At 42.4% G+C, this 27730-nt stretch overlaps 1 protein-coding gene across 1 annotated transcript in view; it reads right to left on the reverse strand.

Annotated features, from left to right (window-relative positions):
• Nucleotides 1-27730, reverse strand: part of bcl9 (BCL9 transcription coactivator) — a 45462-nt gene that overhangs the window by 13114 nt on the left and 4618 nt on the right. The window contains exon 3 of the mRNA XM_061723376.1: nt 1744-2240. Within this exon, the coding sequence (XP_061579360.1) occupies nt 1744-2030 (287 nt within the window). The 5' untranslated portion in view covers nt 2031-2240. The remainder of the gene's footprint in view (nt 1-1743; nt 2241-27730) is intronic.

The following is a 27730-nucleotide window of genomic DNA, read 5'->3' on the forward strand; positions in this document are numbered from 1 at the left end:
GAACTGGTTCTGGTGATGGTAAGGCCTGGTTCCTCTAAAATGCAGTGGACCGGTTCTTTGGTCTTGCTGTGATTCAGAAACTAACTTCAGCGTCTGTCTTTTACCTTTGCTGTGATTCAGAAACTAACTTTAGCGTCTGTCTTTTACCTTTGCTGTGATTTAGAAGCCAACTTCAGTGTTGGCAGAGACCGCTGCTGCTCCGTTTTAAAGTGGGACAGTTAAACTCACCAAAAGGCTCAAAGAAGTTTAAAACAGATTTGGTGGTGTTTCTCTTTTAAGCAACTCTTTTCTTTTCTTTCCTCATAAATAACAATATCTTGACGAGTGACGACGTTTCTAACTTGCGCGTTTTTACACATTTAAATCAGCATCGCACTGTAGAATCTTAATAGTTTTAATCAGAGCTCTGACAGTAAACTGTAGTATCCAAAATCCTACCGTAAGAAGAGAACTATCAAGGAGTTTTATAGGCATAATGAATGAAAATATTATTTTAATTATTAAAACCAAAGTAGAAACTTTTTGCACACCGGTTATGCAGAAAGGTGCGTCGGAGGAGGAAAACTGCAGACAATTTTAAAAAGAAAACTCCCGCACACGTTTTTCTCACCAGACTACTGTTTTATTAGGCCAACGTTTCGGTCATCGACCTTTCTCAAGGCAAAATTATTAAAACCAAAAACCATGAGAAACGTTTGTTTAGATGAGTGTCTCCTGATGCAGCGGTGGTTCTGTACCAGGGCTCAGCCCAGACAAATGCAGCCCCTGTACAGTTTATCAACGTTCGAGGCTCGGTCACCGCGCTGGCAACGCATCTTTAGCTGAGGAATCGGTTATTGACAGAGTGATTTTCCTGTTTTAAACTGAGCTCGTAAGGAGCGACACTTTCAAACATTTCAGACAGCGGCCCCCGTCTTTGACTTGTCTGGCGCATAAATGCTCAACATTTTAGCCACACAACAGCTCTGGTGTTTGTTTTTCTTAACATGCTGAAACAAGTTTGTAGTTTTACTCCGTGACGTAGCAACATTAGCACGGCTTCCTCTGAACACTGTAGAAACCCAAATAATCCTGCAGTATGGATGTGCTGCTCCTCGTCTAGACAGTTTCAGCTGATTCAGATTCAGACTGGTCCATCGCGCCCTGGACTGTGTAAAGCAGTCTGGCCAGAGGCCGTTGAGCAACAGAGAAAAGCACAACATGTTGCTCACGTTGCGATTTCAAAATCGCTTTTTATGATATTGCGATATTATCGCAAATGCGATCAATCGTTCAGTTAATTTTTACATGAGGAGATTGTTGTTTTGAAACGAAAGAAAACTTTCGCTCTCTTGTAAAATTTATTTCAGCGTATCCAATCCTGCTCCTCCTGAATCGACACCTACACATCCTCTTAAGAAGGTATTTAGTAGATTAAGACAATTCTGAACCTCTGAAAGTCAGGGAAAGCATATTATGGAGCTTTAAATAATTCATAGCGATATCTAGGATAATAAAACTGAGCTTAACAAGAATGTTTGTTAATTAAACAATATGTTCAACATGGTTCCGTTGAAATTGTAAATGCTGTTGTGCAGTGCAAAAGCGGTCTGAATTAAAAACCTAATTTAAGTACATAGATCAGTGTTTGGCTCTGGAAGCCGTTGAAAATAATCAGATCTCAGTCTCACTCACACACACACACACACAGGGAGACAAATGCTTGCTTTTAGCATGGCGGTACTGCGTAGCAGGTCCACTCACCTCTGTGTGTTAGCGGACGGGGAGTTCTTCAGCCTATTGGAGTGCATTGATGGGGCTCCCAAGACTACAGAACAGGGTGGAGTGATGAGCTGGTGAGGGCTGCCTGTGTGTGAGAGCGGCGCTTTCGCACGCACGTTCCGGGACGTAGGAACAGGATTCCCGATGTTCGACAGGTTCCCCCGACTGTCCTTGGCTTCCTCCCTCTCCTTCTTCGCTCGCTCCTTCTTGCTGAAATGTGTCGCTGCTGTACCTGCCGCCGTTGGCCTCTCCTCTTGGACCTCCAACATTCTCTCTATATCCTTGTCTGTGTGTGTGTGGATGTGTCAGTGTATGTGTGTGTGTGAGTGAGTGTAGGTGTGTGTGTGTATGTGTGTGTGTGTGTGTGTGTGAGTGTGAGAAAATGTGTAAAAACAAAAACAATAGTCCAGAGGGCTTTTCTTGTTCTTTGTATATTTATGAAATTTCCCCAAGGGGGCTTTCAATGGCCCTCGGGCACACTGTTGGAAAAACAAGAAGAAAGAGAGAGAGAGAGAAGAGTTAAAAACTGCAAAAATGAACCTCAGTCTCAGCAAACTTAAAGTAACACTCCACATGAAGTCATGATATCACTCTTCATACATATTCCTGAAAAATGTGGAAATGTAGAAACATTTTGTTCAGGGATGCTTCCATCAGTTTCATCAGGGTTTTTTTGGGGATTCAAGTAATTCTGACAGAAGACACAGGTGTCAACAATAAAGCTGATTAACGGATCATCTGAACAGACCTGAGCACCTTTGTTTTCCTGTAGAGATGTCCCAATCTGATCACGTGATCGGAAATCGGGCCCGATCACGTTGTTTCAGGCTTGATCGAAATCGGAGGTTGTCTCCCGATCAGGGATCGGATATATATTTTATTCTCATTATTTTGACCAGCGCATCAAACAGATGATGGTAAAAATACGGTGGCCCAGACCCGCCATTGCTGAAAATAAAAGTAACGCTGCAAACAGAAACAAACGCCGCTGCAAATAAAAGAAACGCTGCAAACAAATAGAAACGCTGCTGCAAATAAAAGAAATGCTGAAAATATAAAGAAACCCTGCTTCAAATAATATAATAAACGACGCAAATAAAAAAGCCACAACGGAAGTGAATTACCCTTGGCTGTTTTTGCCGATGCACCGGTGTTTTTATGTGAGAGGTGTTGTTGTTTTTGTTGTTTTTATCATTAATAATAATGCCAAGAATAATCTAAAGCGTGGGTAACAATAGTTATTTGTATGAATGTGAAGTTGAAGCTGTGTGTGGTGGTCAGGGACTTCTCCTCTCACGTAAAAAACACCGGTGCATCAGCAAAAATAGTCCCCGGTAATTCACTTCCGTTGTGGCTTTTTTATTTGCGTCGTTTTATTTTCAGCTGCGTTTCTTTTTATTTGCAGCGGCGTTTGTTTCTGTTTGCAGCGTTACTTTTATTTTCAGCAATGGCGGGTCTCGGCCATCGTATAAAAATGCTAAACAACCAGTGTATCAACAAGCAACAGGTCCACATGATGCACGACAACGCTGCTAATATGGACAAAGCTATGGGTGAGGAGTGCGGCCTGTGTCACGTAGAGTGAGGTCAATAAAGTAGTTTGTTTGTGGTGATCTGTGCACGGGTACAGCAGTGTTACAGCGGAGGTAATAAATAAAAGTTAGGTTACCACGGTGACTGAAAACGGTGTTGTTTTCCTCAGCTGAGCCTTACTTTATGACACTGTTGCGCTTTTATTTACTTATTTGTTTACATCCCTGCTGGGTATTTTAAGTTGAGCTGCTGTTTTTAATTAATTCAAATTCATGTTTAAATTTGCACTATTATTACTTGATTGTTCAGGCTACCTCAAAGAGAACTGCACTGTTAAAAGGGCTAAATGTTAAAAATAAGGTGAATAAAATAAAAATAGGAGACAACCTGGATCCGTTTATTTTTCATTTGTTCATTTTTGTAATGTTTTACGAAAGTATCAGATCAGGACTCTGTATCAGCAGATGCTCATAATCAAATGACTCGGAATCGGATCAGGGCCAAAAAAACCTGATCGAAACATCCCCATCTTCCTGCTCTGTCTCATTTACTTCCATGAAAACCCGACGCACAACAAATGTTTCCACGTCCAACGGTTCCTGCAACATCCTCACCGCTCACGTTTAACGTAACGAGTGACCACTGAAGCTATTTGACCAGGGATTTTGCATAATTATTTGTTAAACAAAAAGTTAAAACTGCCAAAAACCACCCGTAAACCCCTGGACTGGCCTCTGGTCTACGATGGCGCTAAGAAACTGGTCGGCATCTAACGATCATCTGATTAAGAGCTCGTCTCAGCAACGAACACACACTCCATTTGCTGGACAGACACATGGAACAAACCATATCAGACAATAAGCTGCTTCACGGTAGCACATTGCTGCCGTTTGTTTGGGGGAAACCCCTTCATACCGGACTTTCAGATAACACACACACAATAGAGGACGTGTTCAAAGATGACAAAGCTGAACTCCAAACTAATGAAGGACAATTTAGCCACATTTCTGATGTGTCACAGCATGAACATCAAACTCCTGCTACACAGGGTCACTAGTCCATAAAAATCAATTCAAATTCAGTTTGAAAAAAAAAGATTTATCCTCTAACGGAAATCAATAGCTGCAGTAGTCATTTAGGTCTCTGCAGAGTCATTGTAGAGGGTTATTGCTGCAGGAAGGAAGGATCTCCTGTAGCCGCCGGTGCTGAAGATGCTCGGGGTTGTCCGTTATCTTCTTCGTTGTATGAAGTATCCTCCTTCGCACAATCGGCTTCAGAGGCTCCAGAACAGAACCAGCTTCAGTTTCTTTAAGTCAGCAGTTCTGATGCTGCTCCCCAACAGATGACTGCAGATGTGACTGAACTCTCCATAACACTTACACAAGATATACAACATATTGCAGCAAATGCTGAAGGACCTAAACTTCCTCAAGAAGTAAAGTCTGCTCTGTTCTTTCTTATAAATAGCACCAGTGTCATATCTCGAGTCTCGCCTGTTGTCCAGGTGAACACCGAGGTATTTATCCTCCTCCACTACCTCCACTTCTTCTACCATGATGGAAAAAAACTATATGACTTAATTCAGGCTCTCCTAAAATCCACAATCATCTCCTTTGTCTTGCTTGCATTCAAGATGAAATGATTGTTCCCACAGCATGCAACAAAACGGTCCACCAGTTCTCTGTATTCAGTCTCTTGTCCATCACTGATTCACCCCACAACTGCAGAGTCATTTCTGCAGATGACAAGACTGACTTGAACTGGAAGTCGGAGGTGGACAGCGTGAAGAGGAAGGGTATGAGTACAGTTCCCTGTGGTACTCCTGTGCTGCTGACCTCCTTGTCTATGGAGACCTCTTGATTTGTGTGTAGTACTATCGTATTATTAGATTGCGTGCATAACTTGCTCGAAGTTACGGACAAAATGGTAATTACGAATTCAAAAAGCCTCCTAAACACACAAATTATTAAATAGGCATGCACGTAAAAGAGTAGTAGTAGGCGCAAATCATGTAGTACGTATACACAAATGTTTTGAGTCGATTTTCTCTCCATACTGGTCAGACACACAACCACTCAGTCTCACAAACTGTGGTCTCTTTGTCAGGTAGTCACTAAAAACCTAGAAAGAACAACATTACTGGCTGAGAAAGGACAACGGTGGAGGACATCCAGGACATCATATTCTTTTCTTTTGGCTAGAGGAAGCTAAGCTTTATTTGAGAAAAATGTTTCCAAATGGTGCCTCTCACATTTATCCCAATCATCATTAACCACAGTGTTTCTAGTGCCACCTTAAATGTACTATATCACTGCTTTTGGTACTCCAACTCAATGGTGCCATAAACCAGTACAGTACAATATGCTCACACCTTTTGATGATCAATCAAGTGCACACCTTACTTTACCAAACTGTACTATCCTGCTCACTTGGTGTTTAAGTGCATCTGGAACTGTGTTAATGAGACTGTCCTGGGTTAAGATCGCGGAGGTCCTCAGCGGCGGCTTTGGTTCAGTAATTCACTCGATTTTTGCTCCGTTAAGTAGAACAGACAGATCTGTTAAGATTCAGGGGGAACACAAGAGTTTGTTTTCTCTGAGAAGTGCTCAATTTGACTCAGAGATGAAGCTGCTGGAGCATGTCCTGGGGAGATTGGCAACTGGCTGGAGACTTTCCCACTGGTGAATAATATCTCTCACTGTAGAGCGATGGACTCAAAACTACACAAACACGGCCTTGTAACCTTTAAAAGATCGATAGGCAGCAAAAGTTGCTTCTTTAATAAAAAAAATCACCACTGGTGACATTTTTTCCTTCCTGGTGTCATTTTAACAAATCCAAATGCTTTGGACAAGTAAATTTAAAAAAAAGATTTCAGCCAATTTCAAAACTGCACGAGTAGAAGTGTATACAGAATTTATCTAAATGTAGCACACAGTATGTAGAATGCAGAAATTCCTCAACCGGGTAGAAAAGTAGGTTTTGAGTGTTTATTTTGCTCTAACAGTTGGAAAAATGTGAATGTCAAGAAATATAGCCATATGTACATGTACAGTAAGGGAAGCATCCACCAGGGAGAAGTGACATTTGGAGAAGTCCACATCAGAAAAAGGAAAAAACCAACAGATAATTGGTCCCAGGCCAACTTTTTCACTGTTGCTACAGACTTAAAATTGATGGAACATGAGCAGTAAATACAAAGAATTAACCCAATTCAACGCTGCACTTCATTTTCTTCATTTGGATAAAGAGCAATGCTAAAACACATTAGATATGCAACAATATTTCTTTTAAAAACAATATTAACGTGATATTGATATTCCTGCCCCTACTGTTGACAATCCCTCCAGCAGCGGGGGACGCTGTAGCTTCAACCCACCCAGCATGGGTTGCCTTTTCACACCTCAAATTCAGAGCAGCACCTTCATCTTTAAAAAAGGACATTGGACTACTTTTTGGCTATTAAGCCAAAAAGGAAGTAAAGACATACTGTAATACAATATTCTGGCTATACACCCAACATGCAAGTTCATGTGCAAAGACATCAAGCTGCAATGTTAAATAGCACCTAACCACATCGAACCAAAACCATAGAAATGTTTTTTGTTCGATGTGGATCGTCAACAGGGAAGTCAAAGTGATCCCATAGTGGCAACTTAAACGATGCCAGAGGCTTCGAGAATCTCGTGCGCTGCATGTTTACCACTAACGTTCATCATAAACACTCACGATCCACGCAGAAGTGCCAAACTTTTTTTTTTTTTAACTTTTTAAATGACAAAGATGAATCCATGGCTTCAAGTGACAATGCGGATCGGGAAGCACAACATGCAGGCTACTATTCACCAACTGTTACAGTCCTCAATGTGAACAGATTTGTGTGAGTTGGAGCCCTTCCTTTATAACCTTTATAACCTGCCATTGTTTATGTAATAATTGCTCGGGGGTTTATGTTTATGTTTATGTGCATGTTCTGGATCTCTGGAAAGCGTCTAGAGACAACATCTGGTGTATTAGACGCTATATAAATAAAAATTGAATTGAATTGATTTAACATACATGCACTTTATTGTCATTTGAGTCTCTTTGCTCGGATTGGATGATTCCCGCCTTTGAAATGCTGCTGAAGACGAGCTAAAATTCATCAGCACATCTGTTTCTGCAGATTTAATGCATCAAAAAGCTGACTGCACTTTATCAGTATTTCAAATTTAAAAGTTTATGATCGAATCAGCAAACGAGCTTGCCTCAGAAATGTTGGGAAATGCACAAAAATACATTAAATAAATACCGTTCGCCTTTATTTACAACATGTGATTTGTGCTGAAATGTTTGCCTCTTTAAAACTTGAGATCATCCAAAGAAAATTAAGGGAAAAATTTCTTCCACTTAATCCGAAAATAGTCACAAAATGGTGGCCAAGTCTGGAGTTATGTCACACCAGTCTGAGTTAATCTCAATGATGGTCCACGAAAACAAAAATCACACACCAGTTAAATCAATACTGCAGGAATGAGAGCGTGTTGTTGAAGAGCCGGCGTCATTATCCAAACCGATCCTCGTTGCAGCATTAAGGCCACATCATGAATCCTGTTTACAAAAACTGGCCGAGCAGACGGATTATATTCTCATCCTGAAGATATTTAGGAACTTTTTCCGAAACGCTCAAAGTCATAACTGGCTTCCGAGCTCCCCCGAGGAGAGGAGGTGAAGTGTTTGAGAGGAGACACACAAACGCTCCCAGTCCTGCTCTCTCACTCCTCTACAAGCGAGAGTGATTTAAAACCGCCAGGGCCGAGCTCGCTACTGCACACAGACTTCTCCACGGGAACAGAGGAGGCTTGTGTACCCAAATTAAACTGATTAGACTAACCTTTAAAACATGCTGTGTGACACAGCAGTCAAGACTTTTCCTAGAAGTGCTGGGCTCATTGTTCAATATTTATAAAAAGAAGTGCTTGAGTAGACATTTTCACCAAATTCCACCTCTACTTCGTAATATAACATCGTTGGGACACATTTTTTGTGGTGATTTAAATTAAAGTTATCTTAATTACGCACAGTCAAGAGATTTTAATCACAGGCTCTGAAGAAGTTTCTGCTTTTGGGAAATTTGGTTCAGAATTTGTGGGAAGATAAATAAAATGTTAAAATCATGTAGCCTAAACCCATTTTAATGCACACAAAAAAAAAAAAAAGTTTAAAAAGTATTTCAGCATACCGGTACTCCTTATTTGGTTCTCCATTTCAGGAATTTAGTTCCTGAAATTCCTAAATGGGGCTTTTCGACACAAAGCGGTTCCAGGAGCCCCTTTTACATCTGCGAATACACGACGTTTAAAGACCAGATCGCTTCCCCCTTTTACATTTAGAAGCCACCAACGTGGTGCCAAGACGCTACGCTGGCACCAAAACCTTGATGAACCTGATGCAAGAATGCAATCGCCAGGGCCATTGCTGGACATAGAGGTCTACAGGAACACAGAACCCCCCCCCCTATTCAGATCACAATGATCATAAAGACCTGCTATGTTTGTGAAATGGACAACGTTATGTTCCATCTACTTCCGTTTGCTAAGTCTGTTGTTACTGCTTCGTTCAAACAACTGCTGCTGAAAATGAAACACCAACTGTTAAAGGTTTAAAAAAAACAGGCTCTATGGGAAAAAAAATCTATTTATACAAAGATTGCACACAAAATAAAGTCAAATCTTATAATTACTGCACATGTGATGTTCTTCATTCCAAAAAAGGATGATTTGATCTTACTATGATAAACACACAAACAGAATATAATATAATGTAAAGTATCTCCAGTAAAACGAATCACACACTTATGGAGTTATGATTTCAGACATGTGTGAGGACTTTCTTCATGACTAGACATGCCGTTGTTTTTCTAAAATGTTCTGTGTTCCCAACGTTATATAGAAAGGTCCCATATAAGGCAAGGCAAGGCAGAGGCAAGGCAAGGTAAGCTTATACCTGTAGCACAATTCAACAACAAGGTGATTCAAAGTGCTCTAATGATAAAAATAAAAAGCATGATTTAAAATGTACACAAAAAAGAAATAGAATAAGAACAATATACACAAATGTGATAAAATCAGTAGTTAAGATGTGATTAAGTATCTGGACTGCAGATTTAGAGCTTTGCTCAAAAGGCAGCTGCAATAGGTGAGTTTTCAACCTGGACTTAAATAAACTGAGTGTTTCAGCTGATCTGAGGTTTTCTGGGAGTTTGTTGCAGACATGTGGAGCATAGAAGCTGAACACAGCTTCTCCATGTCTGGTTCCGACTCTGGGAACTGATAAAAACCCAGATCCAGATGACCTGAGGGGTCTGGAAGGTTCATACTGGGTCAGGAGGTCACTGATGTGTTTTGGTCCTGGACCATTCAGAGCTTTAAAGACCAGCATCAGGACTTTAAAATATACAAAACAGCTGTGAACAGTCATCCGAGAGTGACTCCAAAAACGGTACCGTTTGATGAGCTATTCTGTCCGAGTTCTAAAAAATCTTCCCTCTACGTCAATCAATGTCTATCAAATTCAGCCTCTAGATCGCTGGGATCACGTTGCTATGACAACCCACGTCGTGCATAAACTCAGGGTTTCCTTACAGTGAACCTGTCAGCGAAGGAGGATCATTTCAGTCGGTTACCATGGCAACCTTGCTTTCTGGAACAGAAAAGCCGGAGTTTCCCCCCAACTCTGGGTTACTCGCCCGAGTTTCAACATAACTTGTTTTCTGGAACAGACCCCAGCTCACTTGTATGCACAGATCGCATGCGTCTCGTGCATGCTGCACACCACAGTGCACGAATCTTCACAGCATTTTAACAAATCTGCTTTATTTGACTTTACAGATTAGTCTGGTACTATTCGGCCTAAATCACTGTATCCCTCACTGCTGGATTGTTTAACTAGTGTGTGCAGTTATACCAGGGCACAGACTTCGTCTGGCGACGCCTGTGGCAGCCGCCATATTCAAACAACGTCTTGAGAGTTTAGAAACATACATCAGAGAAATTCTGGATGCATTCTTACTGATTTCACCACGCAATCAAAAATACAACAAATATGTGACTCTAAAAAGATTTACTGTCGTCCTGAAACACAAACTGGATGGACGATGCATGAAGTCTGACTACCAATGTTAATGTCCCTCCCCATTCACCCTTATCTAGACACAGATATTCATGTATTTACACCACACACGCATGCAGACACACACTCGTTTTAGTATTATGAAGAAAGAGCTTTTGTCCTTCTCTTTCCTTTGTTACATGTACACGTATATTCCCATCTCATGTTGCACGTCTGCCCTTTCTGTAATGAATCAGACATTCACTTGGATCACAACACATCACACTGCACACACTGCACCCATCACTGTCTAGTCTCTTTTTCTGTGTCTTGTCCTTTCATGTTTTACATCAGTGTTTTTAGTCCTCTGGCAGAATCAGTGTTTCAGCTCTTAATAAAGTATCTTTGATCAGTCCGTCAACGAGGATTGGTGGAGGACATTCACACTCACACAAACCTACACACAAAACACTAATAACTGCTGCAAGCTTAAAATGCATATATACTAGCCAAAAGGTGTTGCCAATCAAGGAACTAACCATTGACATATATCCAGACGCAAAAAAAAAAAAAAGAATAAATACGTTGATTCTAAACTCCAAACAATATTTTTAGGTCCACGATCAGCTTATGCACATACGGGAATTTGATTTCCATTGCTGTTATTCTGAATGATTTCACGCTCGTTTTTACAGATTATCTGCTTCTGCTTAGGTGACGTAATAAATGACGTCGAGTCCCGGCCCCTGGTCCCAGAGTCTCTGGTGCTTTCCGGCTGGTGGAAAAGCACTCCGGTTCTTTGTAGAACCTGTTTGGAACTGGCTCTAATACCAGCACCAATTATCAGTTGGTCAAAAAAAGGCCCAAAAGTCAACAACCACAACGTCAGGATGACGCATTCATCAGGTAGGAGCAGAAAACTGCCACTCCTTCGCCACGTTGGCAGAGAACCCCGACTGCACTTCCAAACCTAAATTACACAAAGTTCCTTTGAGATGCCGTTTCCACAAATGAAAAATATATTATTTTGTTCTCGGAAGGCAGAGGTGGCGTGAAACTTGACCGACTATTACAGTAAAGCGTGACAATGTGTAGTGGAGAACAACATGGCAGGCAAATTTGGCAAAATGGACCATCTTGCATAACCATAATGCATAATGTGCAATTTGATGAGCAAATAAATAAAATCTATGGCGAAACACAAGTAAATAAGTGAGTTGCTTAAGTCAGAAAAGGGGAAAACAAACAGCGAGACATCTACTCCGACCCAACCTGGTGCCAGAAACCCCTGGTCCTACCAGATGCACAGACACCACGACAGTCCTCCGGTCGTTGGTCATCACGGTCTTTTCAATGAAAGTGGTCCCAGAAACATCCACGTGCGCTGCTCTGATAAAAATACATGCTGGATATATTCAGCTGCAGCTGAGCTGCATCAACTTACACATGACGGATCAAGCAGGCGGGAACGAGACAAGACACAAGAAGGACAAAAAAACCTGGCTGATTTTCAAAATAAAACACCTCAAGCAAACTCTAAACATTAAACTATTGAGGCTACAGATGAAAAAGTAAAAGAATCTCAGATTAAATTTCAGTTACTGACAAGAGAAACTAATAAATACAAACATCAAATACAAAACTGTCAGCTGATAATTTTTCTTTTATCTTATTTTGATAAATTAGGTTCTTTTCATAGCAATCATACACATAGTGTCATTAAATAACACTCTCATTTAAATATTTCCAATCATATAATAAACAAAAAGTGTGATCATTTGTGACACAATTAGGATGATGAGTACTTCACGAAAAACACATTTAACCGATTTCCTTTGTAATCAGTATACAAGAAGTATCCAATAATATCCCCATAATAATTAGTTTCAGGGCTCGGAAGAAAATAAACAGCATTCTGAAAATGTCTACACCAGAAATAACGCCCCCAACACCACCAATACCAGCAATGTGCATTTTTCCCTCCCCTTTGCATAGTTTCCAGTTGTCTTTGTGACATTACGTAAACAGAGGACAACATGGAGAACAAAGACTAACAGTGAGGAGACCAACACCCTCGAGCATCACAATCATGTGTTACATTTACATCACAGTCATGTAGGAGAGTTTTTACTCCGACCCACAGAAATGGATTCAATATCCACAAGCGTAAAAAAAAGAAGAAAATTACGACTTTATCTCTGACTCAAACTGAAGACTAACATGATAATCAGCGAGCGCTGACATTATTTACGCATTAAAAAGGCTCTTTATGGGTCCCTAAACGACCAGCACGATTTTCAGTTACGAGAACACAGATTCTCCTGCTGTGAAATTCATGTTTGAGCAACAATAGCAGAAAGTCTGGACCCAATTCTCCACACAGACTCCAGATATGTTTTGTTGTTCTAATGGCTTTGGGGTTGTTTTTTGTTTTTTTTTTGTTTTTACCCCCTCCCTGAAGAGGGGGAAAAAAAAGCTTAAAGTCATAAACGGGCATTTTATCGGCTTCCTGTGTTGATGCCGAGCAATTAGTGTGAAAAAATCTAGACATAAATATTATCTATTTTTGTTCCCGTCGTTTAAAAAGGCCCCGTGCTCCAGCCACCGACCTGTCGGAATAATAACGCCACTGTGTTTAAGGACCTCCTGGTTTACTAATTAAAAGAGGGGTTCTGCTTAACAAATCAGACCTCGACACTGCGGCCCGGCGCCGTGTCGTTGCAGCAGAACTTTGTAAACTATTGTATCTGAGTTTGCAGACACCGAGGAAGAGGAGAAGTGGGGCTTCATGTGAGGCACCAGTTATGGAAATGTGGTCATTTAATGCCTGAAAATATATACCGGTATATATAAAAATAATATACTTCCCAGCAGTGAGTCTTGTACAAATGTATTGATGCCAAAATGCATCATGTTCTGGACGTTAACGGTTCTCCGTCAACTAAGGGATGTGACAGTTTGCACTTTACTCAAAATTATAGTCTAAAAGGTTTTAAAAAAGGCGATTTTTCTGTTTCAGCAGCACAAAAAAAAAAGTTGCACAGTCAGCATTTAACCTCTGGTTACATTTGACTGCTGTAAACGCCGGAGGAGGAAGAGACGTGATGAGTGATGGAACGGAGGAATGAAGGAAGGGATGCAACACAGCGACTGTTTTTAAAAGCAGGCTTAATTGAAATAGTGAAAGTGGGTTTTATGAAACAACCAGAAGGCAGAAGAAACCAGTTGATGGACTAGTGCTTGAGCGCGGAGGAGGACATGTGGACGCAGCAGTCGTTCTACAATCCAGAGGTTCAAAACTGCATCTGACCAGAGAAACTCAGTCAGTAGCTTCGCCCTGGTTTTCTGTGCTGGTCTCAATTATCCCGCCTCTCTCTGAGACACTGCATGCGTCACATACACAAATGTGATCATATATGTACGAGCAGAAAAGGGATTGAGAAATCCTGCCGGGGCGACCTCACTAGTGCAGGCGCACCACTAACTGTCTGGGTTATATTTCACGTGGAAGATGCATCAAGTCTCATCACACCAGCAGCAAAGATTCCCAACTTTACTGTTCATAGTTGTTTCTAGGTGCAATAGTCAAAGACAGAGCATGGAAATGATATGAAAGAGTTGGGAGAAAGACCAGAAACGGCTGAAATGGGTCAAGTCTTGCAAAATCTATCCAGTAAGACTGCCAAAGAGACCGTTTCACCAGCAACTCTAGTGAAACAAACGCTCTGTTTCGCTGGGAACTTGTACTCAAACACGTAACGCTAAAAATGCATCTGGATATGAAGTTAAAGTCCCACACAGATGTGTTTGTCTGAGCAGCAAGCCAGATCTCAGGGAAGACAAAATGAGCGAGTAAGGACAAAAGGAAAGAGATTCCTGCCCACGGTGGACATTTCAGCCATCTACATCTCTGGTGAGAGAAATGGTTGAAATGATATAAAAATAGTAGATAGTAGAAAAAAAATGCTGCGCATCACGAGCCATCACGTTTCGCTGGCGTCTAACACACCGTTCTCCGACAAGCCTCGCTCCTCACAGAGGAAGTGGACGCAGCAAGGTTTCACAGAAAAGAGTTCCCACTTTTTTTTTTTAATAAAGCACCTTTTTCAACCCTTAATTTTCACTTTAATTTAACTCATCTGGGGATCATTTCAGCATTTTTTATAAACCTCAGTACTAGCTGTAACGTCAAGTCAGAGAACTGGTTTGAAACGTTCGTTTAAAATCTGTCCATTTTCTCCAAATTCATGTCTCGATTGGTTAAATCTGACTTTTTAGAGATACGCCACACATAAACCGTTGATTTAGTTTATGGAAATGTGTAAAACCCAGATAAATGACACCCTGGTGTATTCGGAGAGGCCGTTGTGGGGGAGGGGTCTCGGATGCTGACATGTCCTCCCAACCGGGGATCATGACACTTGCTGCACGATGCTCTCATCCGCCGGCCTTTGTGTCGCTTTCAGCGCTTTGATGGCCATAACCAGCGCACGCACCCTCCGACGAGGTTCGCTCTCAACCTCGATCCGCATGTTCGGCGCTGACGCACAAAGACGGGGGGAGCTGTAACTGTCAATCTCCTGATATATATTTAAAGTTCCACATAAAATAGTTCAATCATGTTGGGTTTTCCGATGCAGGTGGCAATAAAAGAAGGTGATTTATTTCACGCCACAGTCACAGTTATCGTCACCCGTCTATCTAGACTCCTCTCAAACCCGTCTGACTGGAAAGTGCAGGGCTTTTTACTGATGTACACCAGCGGAGAAACCTTGACCTTGCCACAAAGCCAGTCCAGTGGCTGAAACACAACAATAACACAAAGACATTTTCAAAAGGAGAACCAACACACACACACACACACATACACACACACACACACACACATACACACACACACACACAGCATCTCTATAGCCTCATCTCAGCCCCGCTGTTGGCTGTAAAAAGGGCCTGCTGATGTTTCAGCCTTATTTATGCAAATCCCATTTTGCAGTTCAGTCACAATGGAGTATTGCTCTCTCTTTCTGGCTCTTTCGCTCCCCTACCAGCTCCCCGTCTGCTCGGCCTCCATCTCGAAGCCGCTTTAGCCCCATTATTTGTTTAGTAGGAAATCACAGGCGTTATTTCCACCTCTCCCCACACTTTTCTGCAGGAATTCACCGGCAAAACGACGACGGCGCAGCCATCGGCAGCGGAGCCCTGCATTTTTTGGGGGAGAAAGCAGCAGGAGCGAAACGCTCTCCGACTATTCACACATAAGCACAATTTATATTCGCCGTGTCATTAAAAATCAAAACTGCTCGAAAACCTTGCGACGAAACCCAACATAAAGAGTCCTGAACTCAAATGGTCCGGAAGATTACACGTCTCAAAATATACCACCGAGATTGTATTTAAACCTTCAAACTACTCAAAAAAGACAGCAGTCAAAGAAATGGAAGAAAAATCTAATCAAATCCTAAAAAGTGGGATTCATTTTTGATAAAAAAAAGAAGCCATTTCTAGTAAGCACAAGAACAAACAGAGATGTTTAATAATTAAACTTGTGTTCATTACTATTTTATTCCAGCAGTTTTAATCAAATCCACGAATCGTCCTGGCCTCCGTGAAAGTTTGTGGTTGAGTTGTAGTTAATAAATTAAAAGGCTTCTGCTCCAGTGTAACATTACTAAAGCCAAGCACTGAAGAGTTAATGTGAACAAACACGTCCTCACTTCCTTCACATACTCGTCTTTCTTGCTGCTGGTGAATAATTAACCCGCCAGAGACAGAAACACACAGCGTTGCCTCCAGCGAGGCGCTGAGAAATGCAGTCGTACGGGCCGAGGCCTCCGCCAGACACTCGTACCTGGACGCCGGTGCAGGAAACACACTCACCTGTGGAGGTGACGTCCCGGGGAACTGGACCCGGCAGCGCGCCGCACCCTGCATAGCACTCATGGTTCGCAGGCGGCACACGCAGCACGACAGGAATGCCGGGCGTCACTAAAGATAGCGCCGTGACGCCACGCACGCAACCATTTGACATAATACATCTACTGTGACAGGAATGAGCTCGCACTCACATGAGCGGACAAAACTATGACTGAGCCGCCCGTTTCTGCTGAAACCGGCCTCCTCAGGACTGGGAGTGACAGTCGGGGATGTTTGCAGGGAGGATCTTTGCCCAGAGGGGGTCAGACCCGGAGGAGGAGAAACCCATCTGGGTTTTGTCTCCCGAGCTTCTGGTAGAGATGCACCAATCGATCGGCAACCAATCGGTATAGGCCCAAATTGACTTGAATGTTTTATTTGAGATTTGCACAAATGTTTTGTTATTTGCACAACTGTCAACCTCAGTGTAAAAGTCTGCCTGTTACTGTCTACATTGTATTAATTGCACTGTGTATTTTAATTTAATTGTTATGCAGGAAAGGGATATTTGTTTTTTTTTATTCAAGAAGCATTTTTATTCTATATATGCAGGCAGTTTATTTTTTATTTCATTTCTTTTATACATTTTGATATTGTGCAGACCTCTGTTAATAAAGGTCTGTGTGACATTTGGCACGAGGCTTTGTATTAAAACTGACTCTTTTTTTAAGGGTTTGCCTCAGAAAAAAATGAAGCTAACAGAGATGCTATGCTATAATGCTTTGGGGGAAACCCCAATTATGGCACAGAAAAAAATATCGATATATATCGAGTATCGCCATTCAGCTAGAAAATATGGAGATATGACTTTTGGTCCATATCGCCCAGCCCTACGATCAGATGACGTTTACAACAACAAACCGCCGCAGGAAAGCTTAAGCTAGTAAGCTACACTTACTCTTTGTAAGCCGAGTCTAAGTTGTCTCTAAGAGGTGGTTTCGATCTGGTTTGCAAAAATCGGATCTCATGCGGTTTGGGACTGTTCAGACTTCAAAAGAGTCATCCAGTTTCAATCTGGATGGGCTAAAAATCGGATATTGGCTGGCAGTCTGAACGCGGCCTAAGAGTCTCTAGGGGGTGAAATATTGGATATTGCCTCAGCCTGCAATAAAACAGACAATTCATGATAGTTTCTCATCTCCTAATTTTTATACCTAATAATACAATGTCAGTGTTGTGTAAATGAGACAACACTATTGACGAATGTATGGATTTCACGCTGTGATCGGTGATCTGCAGATACTGCTTTTGGAGATCGGTGATCGGCCCTCAAAATCCTGATCGGTGCATCTCTAGCTTCTGGGTTTGTACTCTCCCCCCCGTCTGGCAGGCGTCGATGCCTCTCCGTCCACGGGGAGCCGACATGTGTGTGATGTCACATTCTGTCACATCACGGCGCGCTGAAGGAAGCCTTTGCGTGTCCATCACGATGATGGAGGTGGCAATGAAAGCCGGACAGGAAACGGTTGTGACACAGATCTGCGATCTGAAGAGGGGAGGGGGGGGGGTCGTTACACAAATCGTTCTCTTCACCGAGAGCACTGATGGGTGTCTGTGTCCCAGACACGGACACACAGCTGAGTCACTTGTGACACATCTGCTGGCGTAGCCTGGGCACGCTGCCACGTGCGGCGGCGGCCAGCTAGCAGCAGGACGGCCACTCGGCACCGGCCCGCTCCGATCCCCCGCCTCAGCACCCTTCGTCCTGCGCCTCCGTCTCTGTCCATCTGCCCTCCGTCTCCGGAAGACGGAGGGACAAACGGGGACAGGCGGCGTTTAACTGACAACTATGACCGAATCAAAGAGATCCATCAGGATGAAATGAGAAACAAGAAGCTTTTACAATGTTTGCACTCGAAAAAGAAAGTTCAGAATATTTACTTTCTGAGATTTTATATTCATAAGAAATAAAACTTAGATTTAGTGAGAGTGATTACGAGAAGAAGAAGAAGAAAGGAGTCTTGTTAACACGTCAGATAGGTGTTTGGTTTCTCTTTTCTTAGTGAATCATCCGACCAAGGAGTGAAAACAAAATACCACAACACAAGCAAACTGCAGCTAACCTTTAAAAATAAATTCCTTTGCAATGACCACACTCTCCACTTCTTCTTCTTCTACAGTTGTGCTAAAACGCCACGGCGTTCAGTAGCATCAGGAGTTATGAGTGAAACGCTGACATTTGGATATTTTCTCTTGGTTATACGTCTGTGCAGACAACCCCCCCCCCTTTTTTTTCCTCCCTTCTCTTGACTGTGCTCCCTTCCTCTCCCCACCCCCAACCTCCATCCCTCCCTCCGTCCGGACGGACGGTTGCTCCCACACTCAAACCACATTCCTCCCTCGCTCATGCTGGGACGACGTCTCCCTCTGACTTCAAGCATTGTGGGAAATCCCAGCCGCTCAGACGTTCGGAGCCCTCGCCGACCATCGAGGTGAAAAGTGAAAAAGACATTTGTGCTCCTCGCTGGCCGGTTACACTGAACCAACGACCCCCCCCCGACAGAAAAGTAATCAACTAACAAATGTGAAGCGTTTGTCTTGTACGTATAAAAACAGCAGCTTAGGGAAATGTAGTTTTTTAACCAGTTTCATGGCTCTTTAAAACCAATGAGTCAAAGAAGCACGTAAACATATCGTACAATGGTTGGTGTTGTCCTTCCTTTCCTGTATCACGCCACGAAACTAGCAGCGAACATTAGGCAGATTGTTTCCAGGAATTACCCCGGTTCACCCCGGTTCCTCATCCTCCAGGAATCTTAAACACACTAAAGACCTGCCCAGTTAAATATAAGGCCGTGCAACACTTTACACGCAGACGCTGCCACGCCGGGCCGCAGAGTTTCGCCCGCACGCTTAGCCGTCCTGATCGTTTCTGCGATGCGCCGAGGTTCACGAGTCAGCGCTCGCTGATATGCTGTTTTCCTGTTTGTTGGAGCTCCTTGCGGTCGCTCCATGCCAGACCTGAGCCTACGTACCCTGGTAGGTCACCACCTAACCGGTAATACGTTCAAAGTGGATTAAATCAGGTCAATGTTTCTCAAACAGGCTGATGCTCATCAATCCTGACAAGCTGAAATTCATCCCAGTCCATCATGTTGTTGTGCAGTTTTTGCTTCAATGAGGGAATAAGATGGTATAGTTCGCTGTAATTTACTGATCTGATATATTTCTTTTAAATTCTCTCTGATTTAGGAATACCCACAAGGATTCAATAAAGTTCATTTTGTCCATGGCTTTACAATATAACTTGCTGATTCTTTTCGTGGGACAAGAATATTTAGGTCAGGAGTCAGACTCTGATGAAATAATTGCCGAGACATGTCAGGTATTTAAAAACCTAAATGTTCTTCTCCAACGAAACAGCAAGTTAAATAGGAATACACACATTTTTACACCAAATACTACATTTTCCATCACAACAACGGTCACATCGACCTAGGTGACACGTTTGAACAATCATCATGGAGACGCCACCTAAAATTTCTGAAATGTCATCTTGACACAACAAACACACGGATAACTGGAGTCCAGGAATGAAATGCTGTGATTGATCGTTGGTATGTGGTCGATCCTCGCATCATTAGAGTCGAGAAACGGCCGCAACGACTGATCGACCTGCTTTTTCTTTTTAAAAACGCTGCTCTTCATCTCTCAAGGCGCCACTTATTTCTCCACATTCCTCCGTCCGACTACTCCGAAGTTACTTGGTGTCACAGTTTAGCATCCTCGGTGCTCATTTGGAGCCTGCATGGGTATCAGATTCTAGTTAAACCTATAAAAAAAACGATCTTTATAGTCATTTAAAGAAGACCGCTGCGATGCACTCGGAGGCAGGAGTCTTGCGCAGAAGACGGCCGAGACGGTCACAGAGCAGCAGATATTTAGCATCTTTAGAGCATGGATGACAAAACTGTAATGCACACCTCTGTTACAGAATAAATTAATATGAATATATAAATATACAAACCATTATAAATGCATTCCATCGCTTACATTTGTCTTTTGTATATTTATACTTGTATAATTACTTACAGAATTATAGGCGGTGACACCTTTAAGAATAAAGTATTAAACTAAAGTAGACACGATTACTTACATAAGACGAGGAGATGATTTATGTGACTTCCCAACAATATAAATCATCTTTGGATATCGAGACACCCTTGTTAAGCACAAAGCACTACGATATGGGGATTACGTTCATAAATTTCACTTAAAAACATTGTTTCTTTAATTGTTTGTGAAGAAACGCACGTTGCTTGCTCCAAATCAAACACTAAACCGAGCATCCAGACTGTTATGAGCATTAAGTCTAGAAATCAGCACCTGAGTTTGCGTCAGTGGTCAATTAAACTTCTGGGATCCGAGATTAACGCAGAAAAATACAGTTTAGAGCAACAAGTGAGCCCTTAAAAAACTGTTTTTCTTGGGGCATCAAAGTGTTTTTTTAATAATAAGACCATGCAAAAACCTTTACTCCACACATTACAAAGAGGACGAATGAAACAAAAAGTGTGGCAATGACCAAATCCTATGTTTGCAGAATAATGAGACGCAGCAACACTTCATCACTCAGGAGGAGGAGGAGACAACCTGTCTTTTAGCGATATGGTCCACCGAGGGTTCTAAGTCCGTATTAGGGCAAATACCTTGTTGTTGCTTCAATTTTCGCGCTAATGCAGACGCAGCGACGTAACTGACGTTTACAGCGACGTAACTGACGTTTGCAGCGACGCAACTGACGTTTGCAGCGACGTAACTGACGTTTGCAGCGACGCAACTGACGTTTGCAGCGACGCAACTGACGTTTGCAGTGATGCGATGACGTGGCTCCCCTTAGCACCAGAGCTATGGAAACGCAAACCGGTTCTAAGCCAGTTCGCAAGTTGAACAAGTTGTGAACCAGCGCCAGCACTGGCCCAGAACCAGCCCTGGAACCGGTTTGGTGGAAAAGGGGTACGATTCTCCAAACTGGGATCGCTGAGACTGCTGTGCATCGCAGGTGAGACTGACTTCTGTGGGTACGTCATACAAACCCACTTAAAGCTAAACTAAAGGTTTACCTGCTGCATCTGCAGAGTGCTGCAGGTCCGACAAGCGGGACTGGATGCAGATCCAAAAATTAAATGACGTTGATAATAGGAAATATCTTGGATTCATACTTTCTATCGTTGCACCGCTGAACACTGAAGATGTTTTCGTCCGTCTCCGAAGTCTCTACCTTTTTCTTTGTTTTGAAGCGAAGTCTCGCGGGACGACATACTGAGATACAGACACAGATCCAGGAGAGTCGTGTTCATCTGTGGTTGATTTTTTCACGTCAATGTTCCCATTTCTCTGATTTGAGGCTACATAAAACTTTTAATGTAATTTAAAACATTAAAACACTTTTCTGGAAACAGCTTGATAAGAAAAAAAACCTGAACCTGAACCTCTGGAAAGCTTTTCTTATTTCTCATAAACTCATTTGAAAATCAACAGATTTCTTCAAAGCCCTCAAATCGATCAACGAGGACTCAAAAGGACACCGAGGATATCGCTGCCAAATACCAAAATAAAGGCTCCTAAATTAAAACCGAGCTCCCTGAACTGTGTCACGCGAGCCAAGTCTTAGGCCAGAATTAGAACGTGGAGGTTACGATGAATCTCATTTTCCTTTTGGAAGATGAAACAAAACCTGGACCAAAAAGATAAATAAAAGATGAGAACAGTAGTTTACTGGACCAGCATGATTAACGTGGACATGTCGCCATCAAATGTTGCCTTCTAGTCTTTTTTCAGAGGCCTGCTAATAAAGTCGACCTCAGTATCCCCATTCTGCTTTTTGCAACTGAACCCAGCACACCCACCTGAACCTGGCCGTGTGAGGAAAGCCCTCCACCCGCCGCCTGTCCGCGTCATTACCGTCAATCAGAGGGGGGAACCGTGAAAGCTGATGGATTTTCACCACCTGATACAGTCGGAGACACCTCCGAGGATCTCGTACAGGTAGAAATGTCCCCACGCATCCACACAAACGAGCACATTAATAAACGGGTGTAGCGGGATGCTGTCAGGTCTTACTACGACCCGGTGTAACTGCTAAAGTGCACCTTTCCTGACTAATCCACAACACTCGCCACATAAAAAACTGAGACGCATAATGAAATTCAATCTGATGCTAAATGAATTTTGCATCTACTCTGAAATGAACAACTTTAAATGGAGCAAACATTTCTGTCACTTCACCGACCGAAATCATTTGATACTCGTTCTTCCTTCAAATATCATAAGTCTGTTGTTCACGCGAGCGTTACACCACCACACCACCACGCTTTACCAGCTCCTACTCGTCTTCTCACCTTGTTTTTTTTAACAATTCATGGTCAAATATTGTTTTCTAGGATCTAACCAAAAAACGAAAACAATGACATTCATAGTTTTATTCTATATTAAGGTTGTTCTTTGACATTAACGTACATCTAGCTCGATGTTTCATCATGTTTCAACAGCTTTTAACATTCTGATGATAAAAGCTTTTATTTTCCTAAATAGTTGACAAAAAATGTGTAAGTGTGTTTATTTCACTACAACCCAACTGCACAGCGTGTTTGTGTCTTTTATGACCTTTTTGTGTAAAAAGAAAATAAACAAGACTTATAACAACATATACATGTAAACTTTAACGGTGTCTTTATTATTCAAAAAAAGAAAGAAAGGCAGAATTTTAACTTTTAACTGCTAAATGTGAAATGTGTGTAATGTATTCACTATTGCAATATATGTAAATGTCTAAGACCGTGTTAGTAAGATTTATGTGTCAGGTTGTTTTCCTGTTCCTTCTATCTTAAATAGAAGCAAAATAACAAGAACAGAAACTTTTTGCACGCTATATTTGTATTTGTTCAAACTTGTTGTTTAACTTGTATTTCTTTTATATTTTTAGCCGGGGGACTGCCAATGGAAACTAGCTCTGTAGCTAAAATTGGGTGCATTTGCATTTTTAATTCTAAATGTATATGAATGTACACTGTCCCTTCCCAAATAAACTGAATTGAATTGAATTGAATCCAAAGATGAAACTTTGGATTCTGCAGGCCGGGAATGTCGAACCTGCCGGCGCTGCAGGAGGATTGTAGCCTCAGTATATAGTATATAGTATATACTTGCTTTAATCCCTGTGCCGTCCAGTGGCCCAGGTTGAGGTTTTTTAACTAAACCGACCCAGAACCACCCGTGTTGGACGCGTTGCCGTAAACATGTACGACACAACGCGCCCTCTGATTAAACCTGTGCTGGACACGACCGCTGCCACAGATACGTCGCCTCTTTCAAAGTCCAGACTTTCATCACACACACACACATCAATGTATAGTAACAAGAGAGGGCCTGAACGTCCGTCTCAACGTTGTCTTTAACACCCCCGTTAAGCTGCATCTGTGCATCCTCCCCCAGTGGTGGTCACATGACACAAGCTTTGTGACATCAGGGAACGATACAGTGTGACCCACAAGACCGAGTCACGGAGCAAACCAGAAGCATGTAGAAAGTGTAGAGTTTTACAGCGTTTCATTTTGAGGGGAAGAATCCATCAGAGTAGTCCAGACTTCAGCCGCGTAGGTCTTATGTTTTAAAATGAACAGTTGTGTGGATATAGTCTACATTCCTGTTCCAACCATAATTTAAAAAAAACTAAAGAAGACAAAAGATGGACATCAAATCTTTGTTGGGCGGGAAAAAAACCAAACCAATCAAAGGTGCCCAATGACTGATGAAGATGCAAAATGACTGCAGATCATAACTTATGGGGAAACAACCTGCCCCTCCGCCTGACTTGATTTATTTACCTTACATTATCTTAATTCTCTTAAACCTAAAAAAAATACCTTAAACCAAACTGTGAAATTAATTAAAACAATTCCATCCCCTAAGATGCAGCCGTAAGTGGGTTCTAAAGCCCGATTTATGGTTCTACGCAGCGACGACACGTGACCTATACGGCATGCTGGTGTTTACACTGGTCCAGTCACCGTTTTCCCCGTTCTGCAGTTACGCCACCAAAGGCTCGGCGCCAGCGTGGGTCCTCTTCTGCAGGACGGCAGCTGGCGGTGCCGGGCGTCCTTCTGCTTACTTCCTCCATGTAGCTCAAAGTATCGGAGCAAATAAAGCACGTCGTGAGCGAGTTGGAGCGGCTAAAAGTTGCAGTAAAAGTGCAGAAAATCTCTCTTTTCTAGCCAGCTTGAACGCATTAAAGACGTGGTAGCGGCAGGAAAGACCAAAGGAGATGCAATACCCCCCCCCGGACCAATCATAGCTGCTGCAGTTCACGCCGACTTCCACTTCTTGGAAGGTTACGCATAGGGATGTCCTGATCTGATCACGTGATCGGAAATCGGGCCCGATCACGTTTTTTTCAGACTTGATCGAAATTGGACGTTGCATCCCGATCAGGGATCGGATTCATATTTTATTAAGATAAGATAAGATTAATCTTTATGGTCTCCCTTAGGAGAAATTTGTCTTGGACACAAGAGGCACAGGCGACAATCACACTCCAATAAACATAAAAACATAACCCACATATACCATCAAACAATACTATAGTTAACACACATCAATTCCCACTCCCAGTTCCCAGAAAACCTATTACACTACCCCTGAGTAGAAGAAAAAAAATATTGCACAGAGCCCACATTATTGCACAAATTACCTACACAAGAGAGACCTAAACATTATTGCAGAGCCCGACGGAACCTATTGCACCAATGTCCACATTATTGCACAATAATTTTGATCAGCGCATCAAACACATGGAAAAAATGCTAAACAACTGGTATCAACAAGCAACAGGTCCACATGATGTTGCACGACAACGCTGCTAATATGAATGTCCCTATGTGGGAGGTGTGTGGGCCGTGTCAGGTAAAGTGAGATAATAAAGTTGTTTGTTTGTGGTGATCTGCACATGTGCATAGCGGTGTCTGAAACCCGAACGAAGCGTCAGCTGAGCATTCAGAAAAAAGCCACAGTCTGTTTCGCGCAAAACCTGATCGGGACATCCCTAGTTACGACGTTGGATTACCCAAAACAGCCGGCATAAGGGCATAAACAACGCTAAACCAAACATAACGTCTGTCTAAACTTACAAGCTATAACAAAAATGTCCTAACTGCGATAATCATCAGTAGCACTTGGAGATCAACCTGTAAAGCTCCACAAAGGAGGCTATTTTTCATAATAACAGTTTCAATTTAATTAAAAGAAGCTTTCGTGAAGTGTTGCTGATGCTCCGGTGGTCTCCCGTCACTACTGTCAGAAAAAAACCCCACCGAAGGAAACTTTGCACCGCCGTCCCCATCAACGATGACGAAACTAGAACAAGCGCTCGCTGGACATCGAGGCAGAGGCGACTAAAAGACCTGAGGACGCAATGATGGAATAAAAAAAACCCGAGCGAGACAGCGAGCAGCCGAAAGACTGCACGTGTCTTAAAAGTGGCTTAACCTCCGAGTTTATGGGGACGACGCTCTGAGCCGACAGCTGTAACAGTTCTGCAGCACTTTTTTATAAAAAACAACAACAAAAGTTACGATCAGGACCAAAATTAACGACTGATGCGTTGGTTTACTAGTCAACGATTATTTCTGCCACGTCCCCCGTGAGGCGGCGTAAACTCACTCACAGGAACTTCGGGATGCTGTTGAGTACTTGGAGTAAGTTTTACGACACTACAGCAACAATTTACCACCACTTCTAATTAGGTGAAGAGGAAACTTGCAGTTCTACTAGTGTATATTTTAATGTAAAGACAACATACATGTAATGCCAAAATTGCAGTTTTACTTGTCCCAGGGAGAGCGGACGTAGTTAATCGCAGCATGGAGGTTTAACGACTAAGTAAAAGTTGCTGTGTTGCATTCTGGGAAGCACTTCCAAATTTATAATGGAGCAATTAAAAGAAATAATCAGACAAAAATGCAAAAGTTAACATTTCAACCAACAGAGAACCAGACAGCCTGGTGTCTAATGTGCTGTGTGACTCAGGAGGAGGCCGCCCCCCCGGCCTGCTCTCTCAGCCCAGGCAGGAAGACGAGCCGCCTCCCCAACGTACCCCTCCGTGTCATAGCGCAACGCAAGCTTCGGGAGGGTTAATTAGAAAAACCCACGAAGCAAACAAATGCACAGAAACACGAGACGCCGATACACAGAGGCAAAAATAAATCCTTCGCCGCTTTAACATCAATATCCATTTCCCTCTGTCCTTCACCTCCCTCGCTGTGGTTTTTGGTTAACACACTCCGGATGAGATAGCAGATAAACAAACAGCAGGCCCCGGGTTCTCAGGGAGAGCCGCCTGGCCGCGTTTGGTCCCAACCCCGAGCCGAGGATCTGCGACTCCCGGGATCCTCCTCCTCAAACCGCCGTCCCGACCAATCGCCGGTGGTTACACACCACGCCAAGGCTCCTCTCATCAAACACGCAGAAACCGCCCAAGATAAATGTCAAAGTGATGGCGGCCGGCGTCGGAGGAGAAGTACGGCCCGCCTCGCTGCCGTCGCATCACAACAGCAGGGAGCCATCAATCAGCTTCGGTGTTTTCAAGGCGCCGTTTGTTTCCGAGCCTGATGTTGTGATGGCGCTAATGTGGAAAAAAAAACATGTGGATGTCGTTCTGTCTTTTAAATTAAAACCAAGACGCGTTTTTAAGGATACCATACAAAAACAGTGAAGTTTAAACCGACGTCAGGAGCTTCAACTAAGTGTTTTACTCTAACTACTATTGATTTACATCATAAACAGAAGGATTTCCTTTACAACTTGCAAGATCGTGCCACATCTTGCAGTACTTTATTCTTAGCAATGAAAGTGAGAACCGGTATTTTGACGTATTTTTAAAGATACAATAGAAAAAGTGAAGTTTAAACAGACGTCAGGGGCTTCAAACAAATGTTTTGCTGTAAGTACAGTTGATTTACATCATCAATCTGTTTTACTGTAACTACAGTTGATTTACATTGTAAACAGAAGGATTTCCTTCACAACTCAGGAGATCGTGCCACATCTAGTAGTACTTTCTTCTTAGCAAGAAAGTGAAAACTGGTATTTTGACGCGTTTTTAAGGATACAATACAAAAAAAGTGAAGTTTAAACAGACGTCAGGAGATTCAAACAAATATTTTGCTGTAAGTACAGTTGATTTACATCATAAACAGAAGGATTTCCTTCGCAACTCACAAGGTCGTGCCACATATAGTAGTACATTCTTCGTAGCAATGAAAGTGAAAACTGGTATTTTGACGTATTTTGACGAATTTCTAAGGATACAATACAAACAAAGTGAAGTTTAAACTGACGTCAGGGGCTTCAAACAAGCGTTTTACTGTAACTACAGTTGATTTACATCATAAAACGAAAGGATTTCCTTCACAACTCGCAGGATCGTGCCACATCT

This window comes from Cololabis saira, chromosome 6 (assembly GCF_033807715.1).
Source record: "Cololabis saira isolate AMF1-May2022 chromosome 6, fColSai1.1, whole genome shotgun sequence".
NCBI lineage: Eukaryota > Metazoa > Chordata > Actinopteri > Beloniformes > Belonidae > Cololabis > Cololabis saira.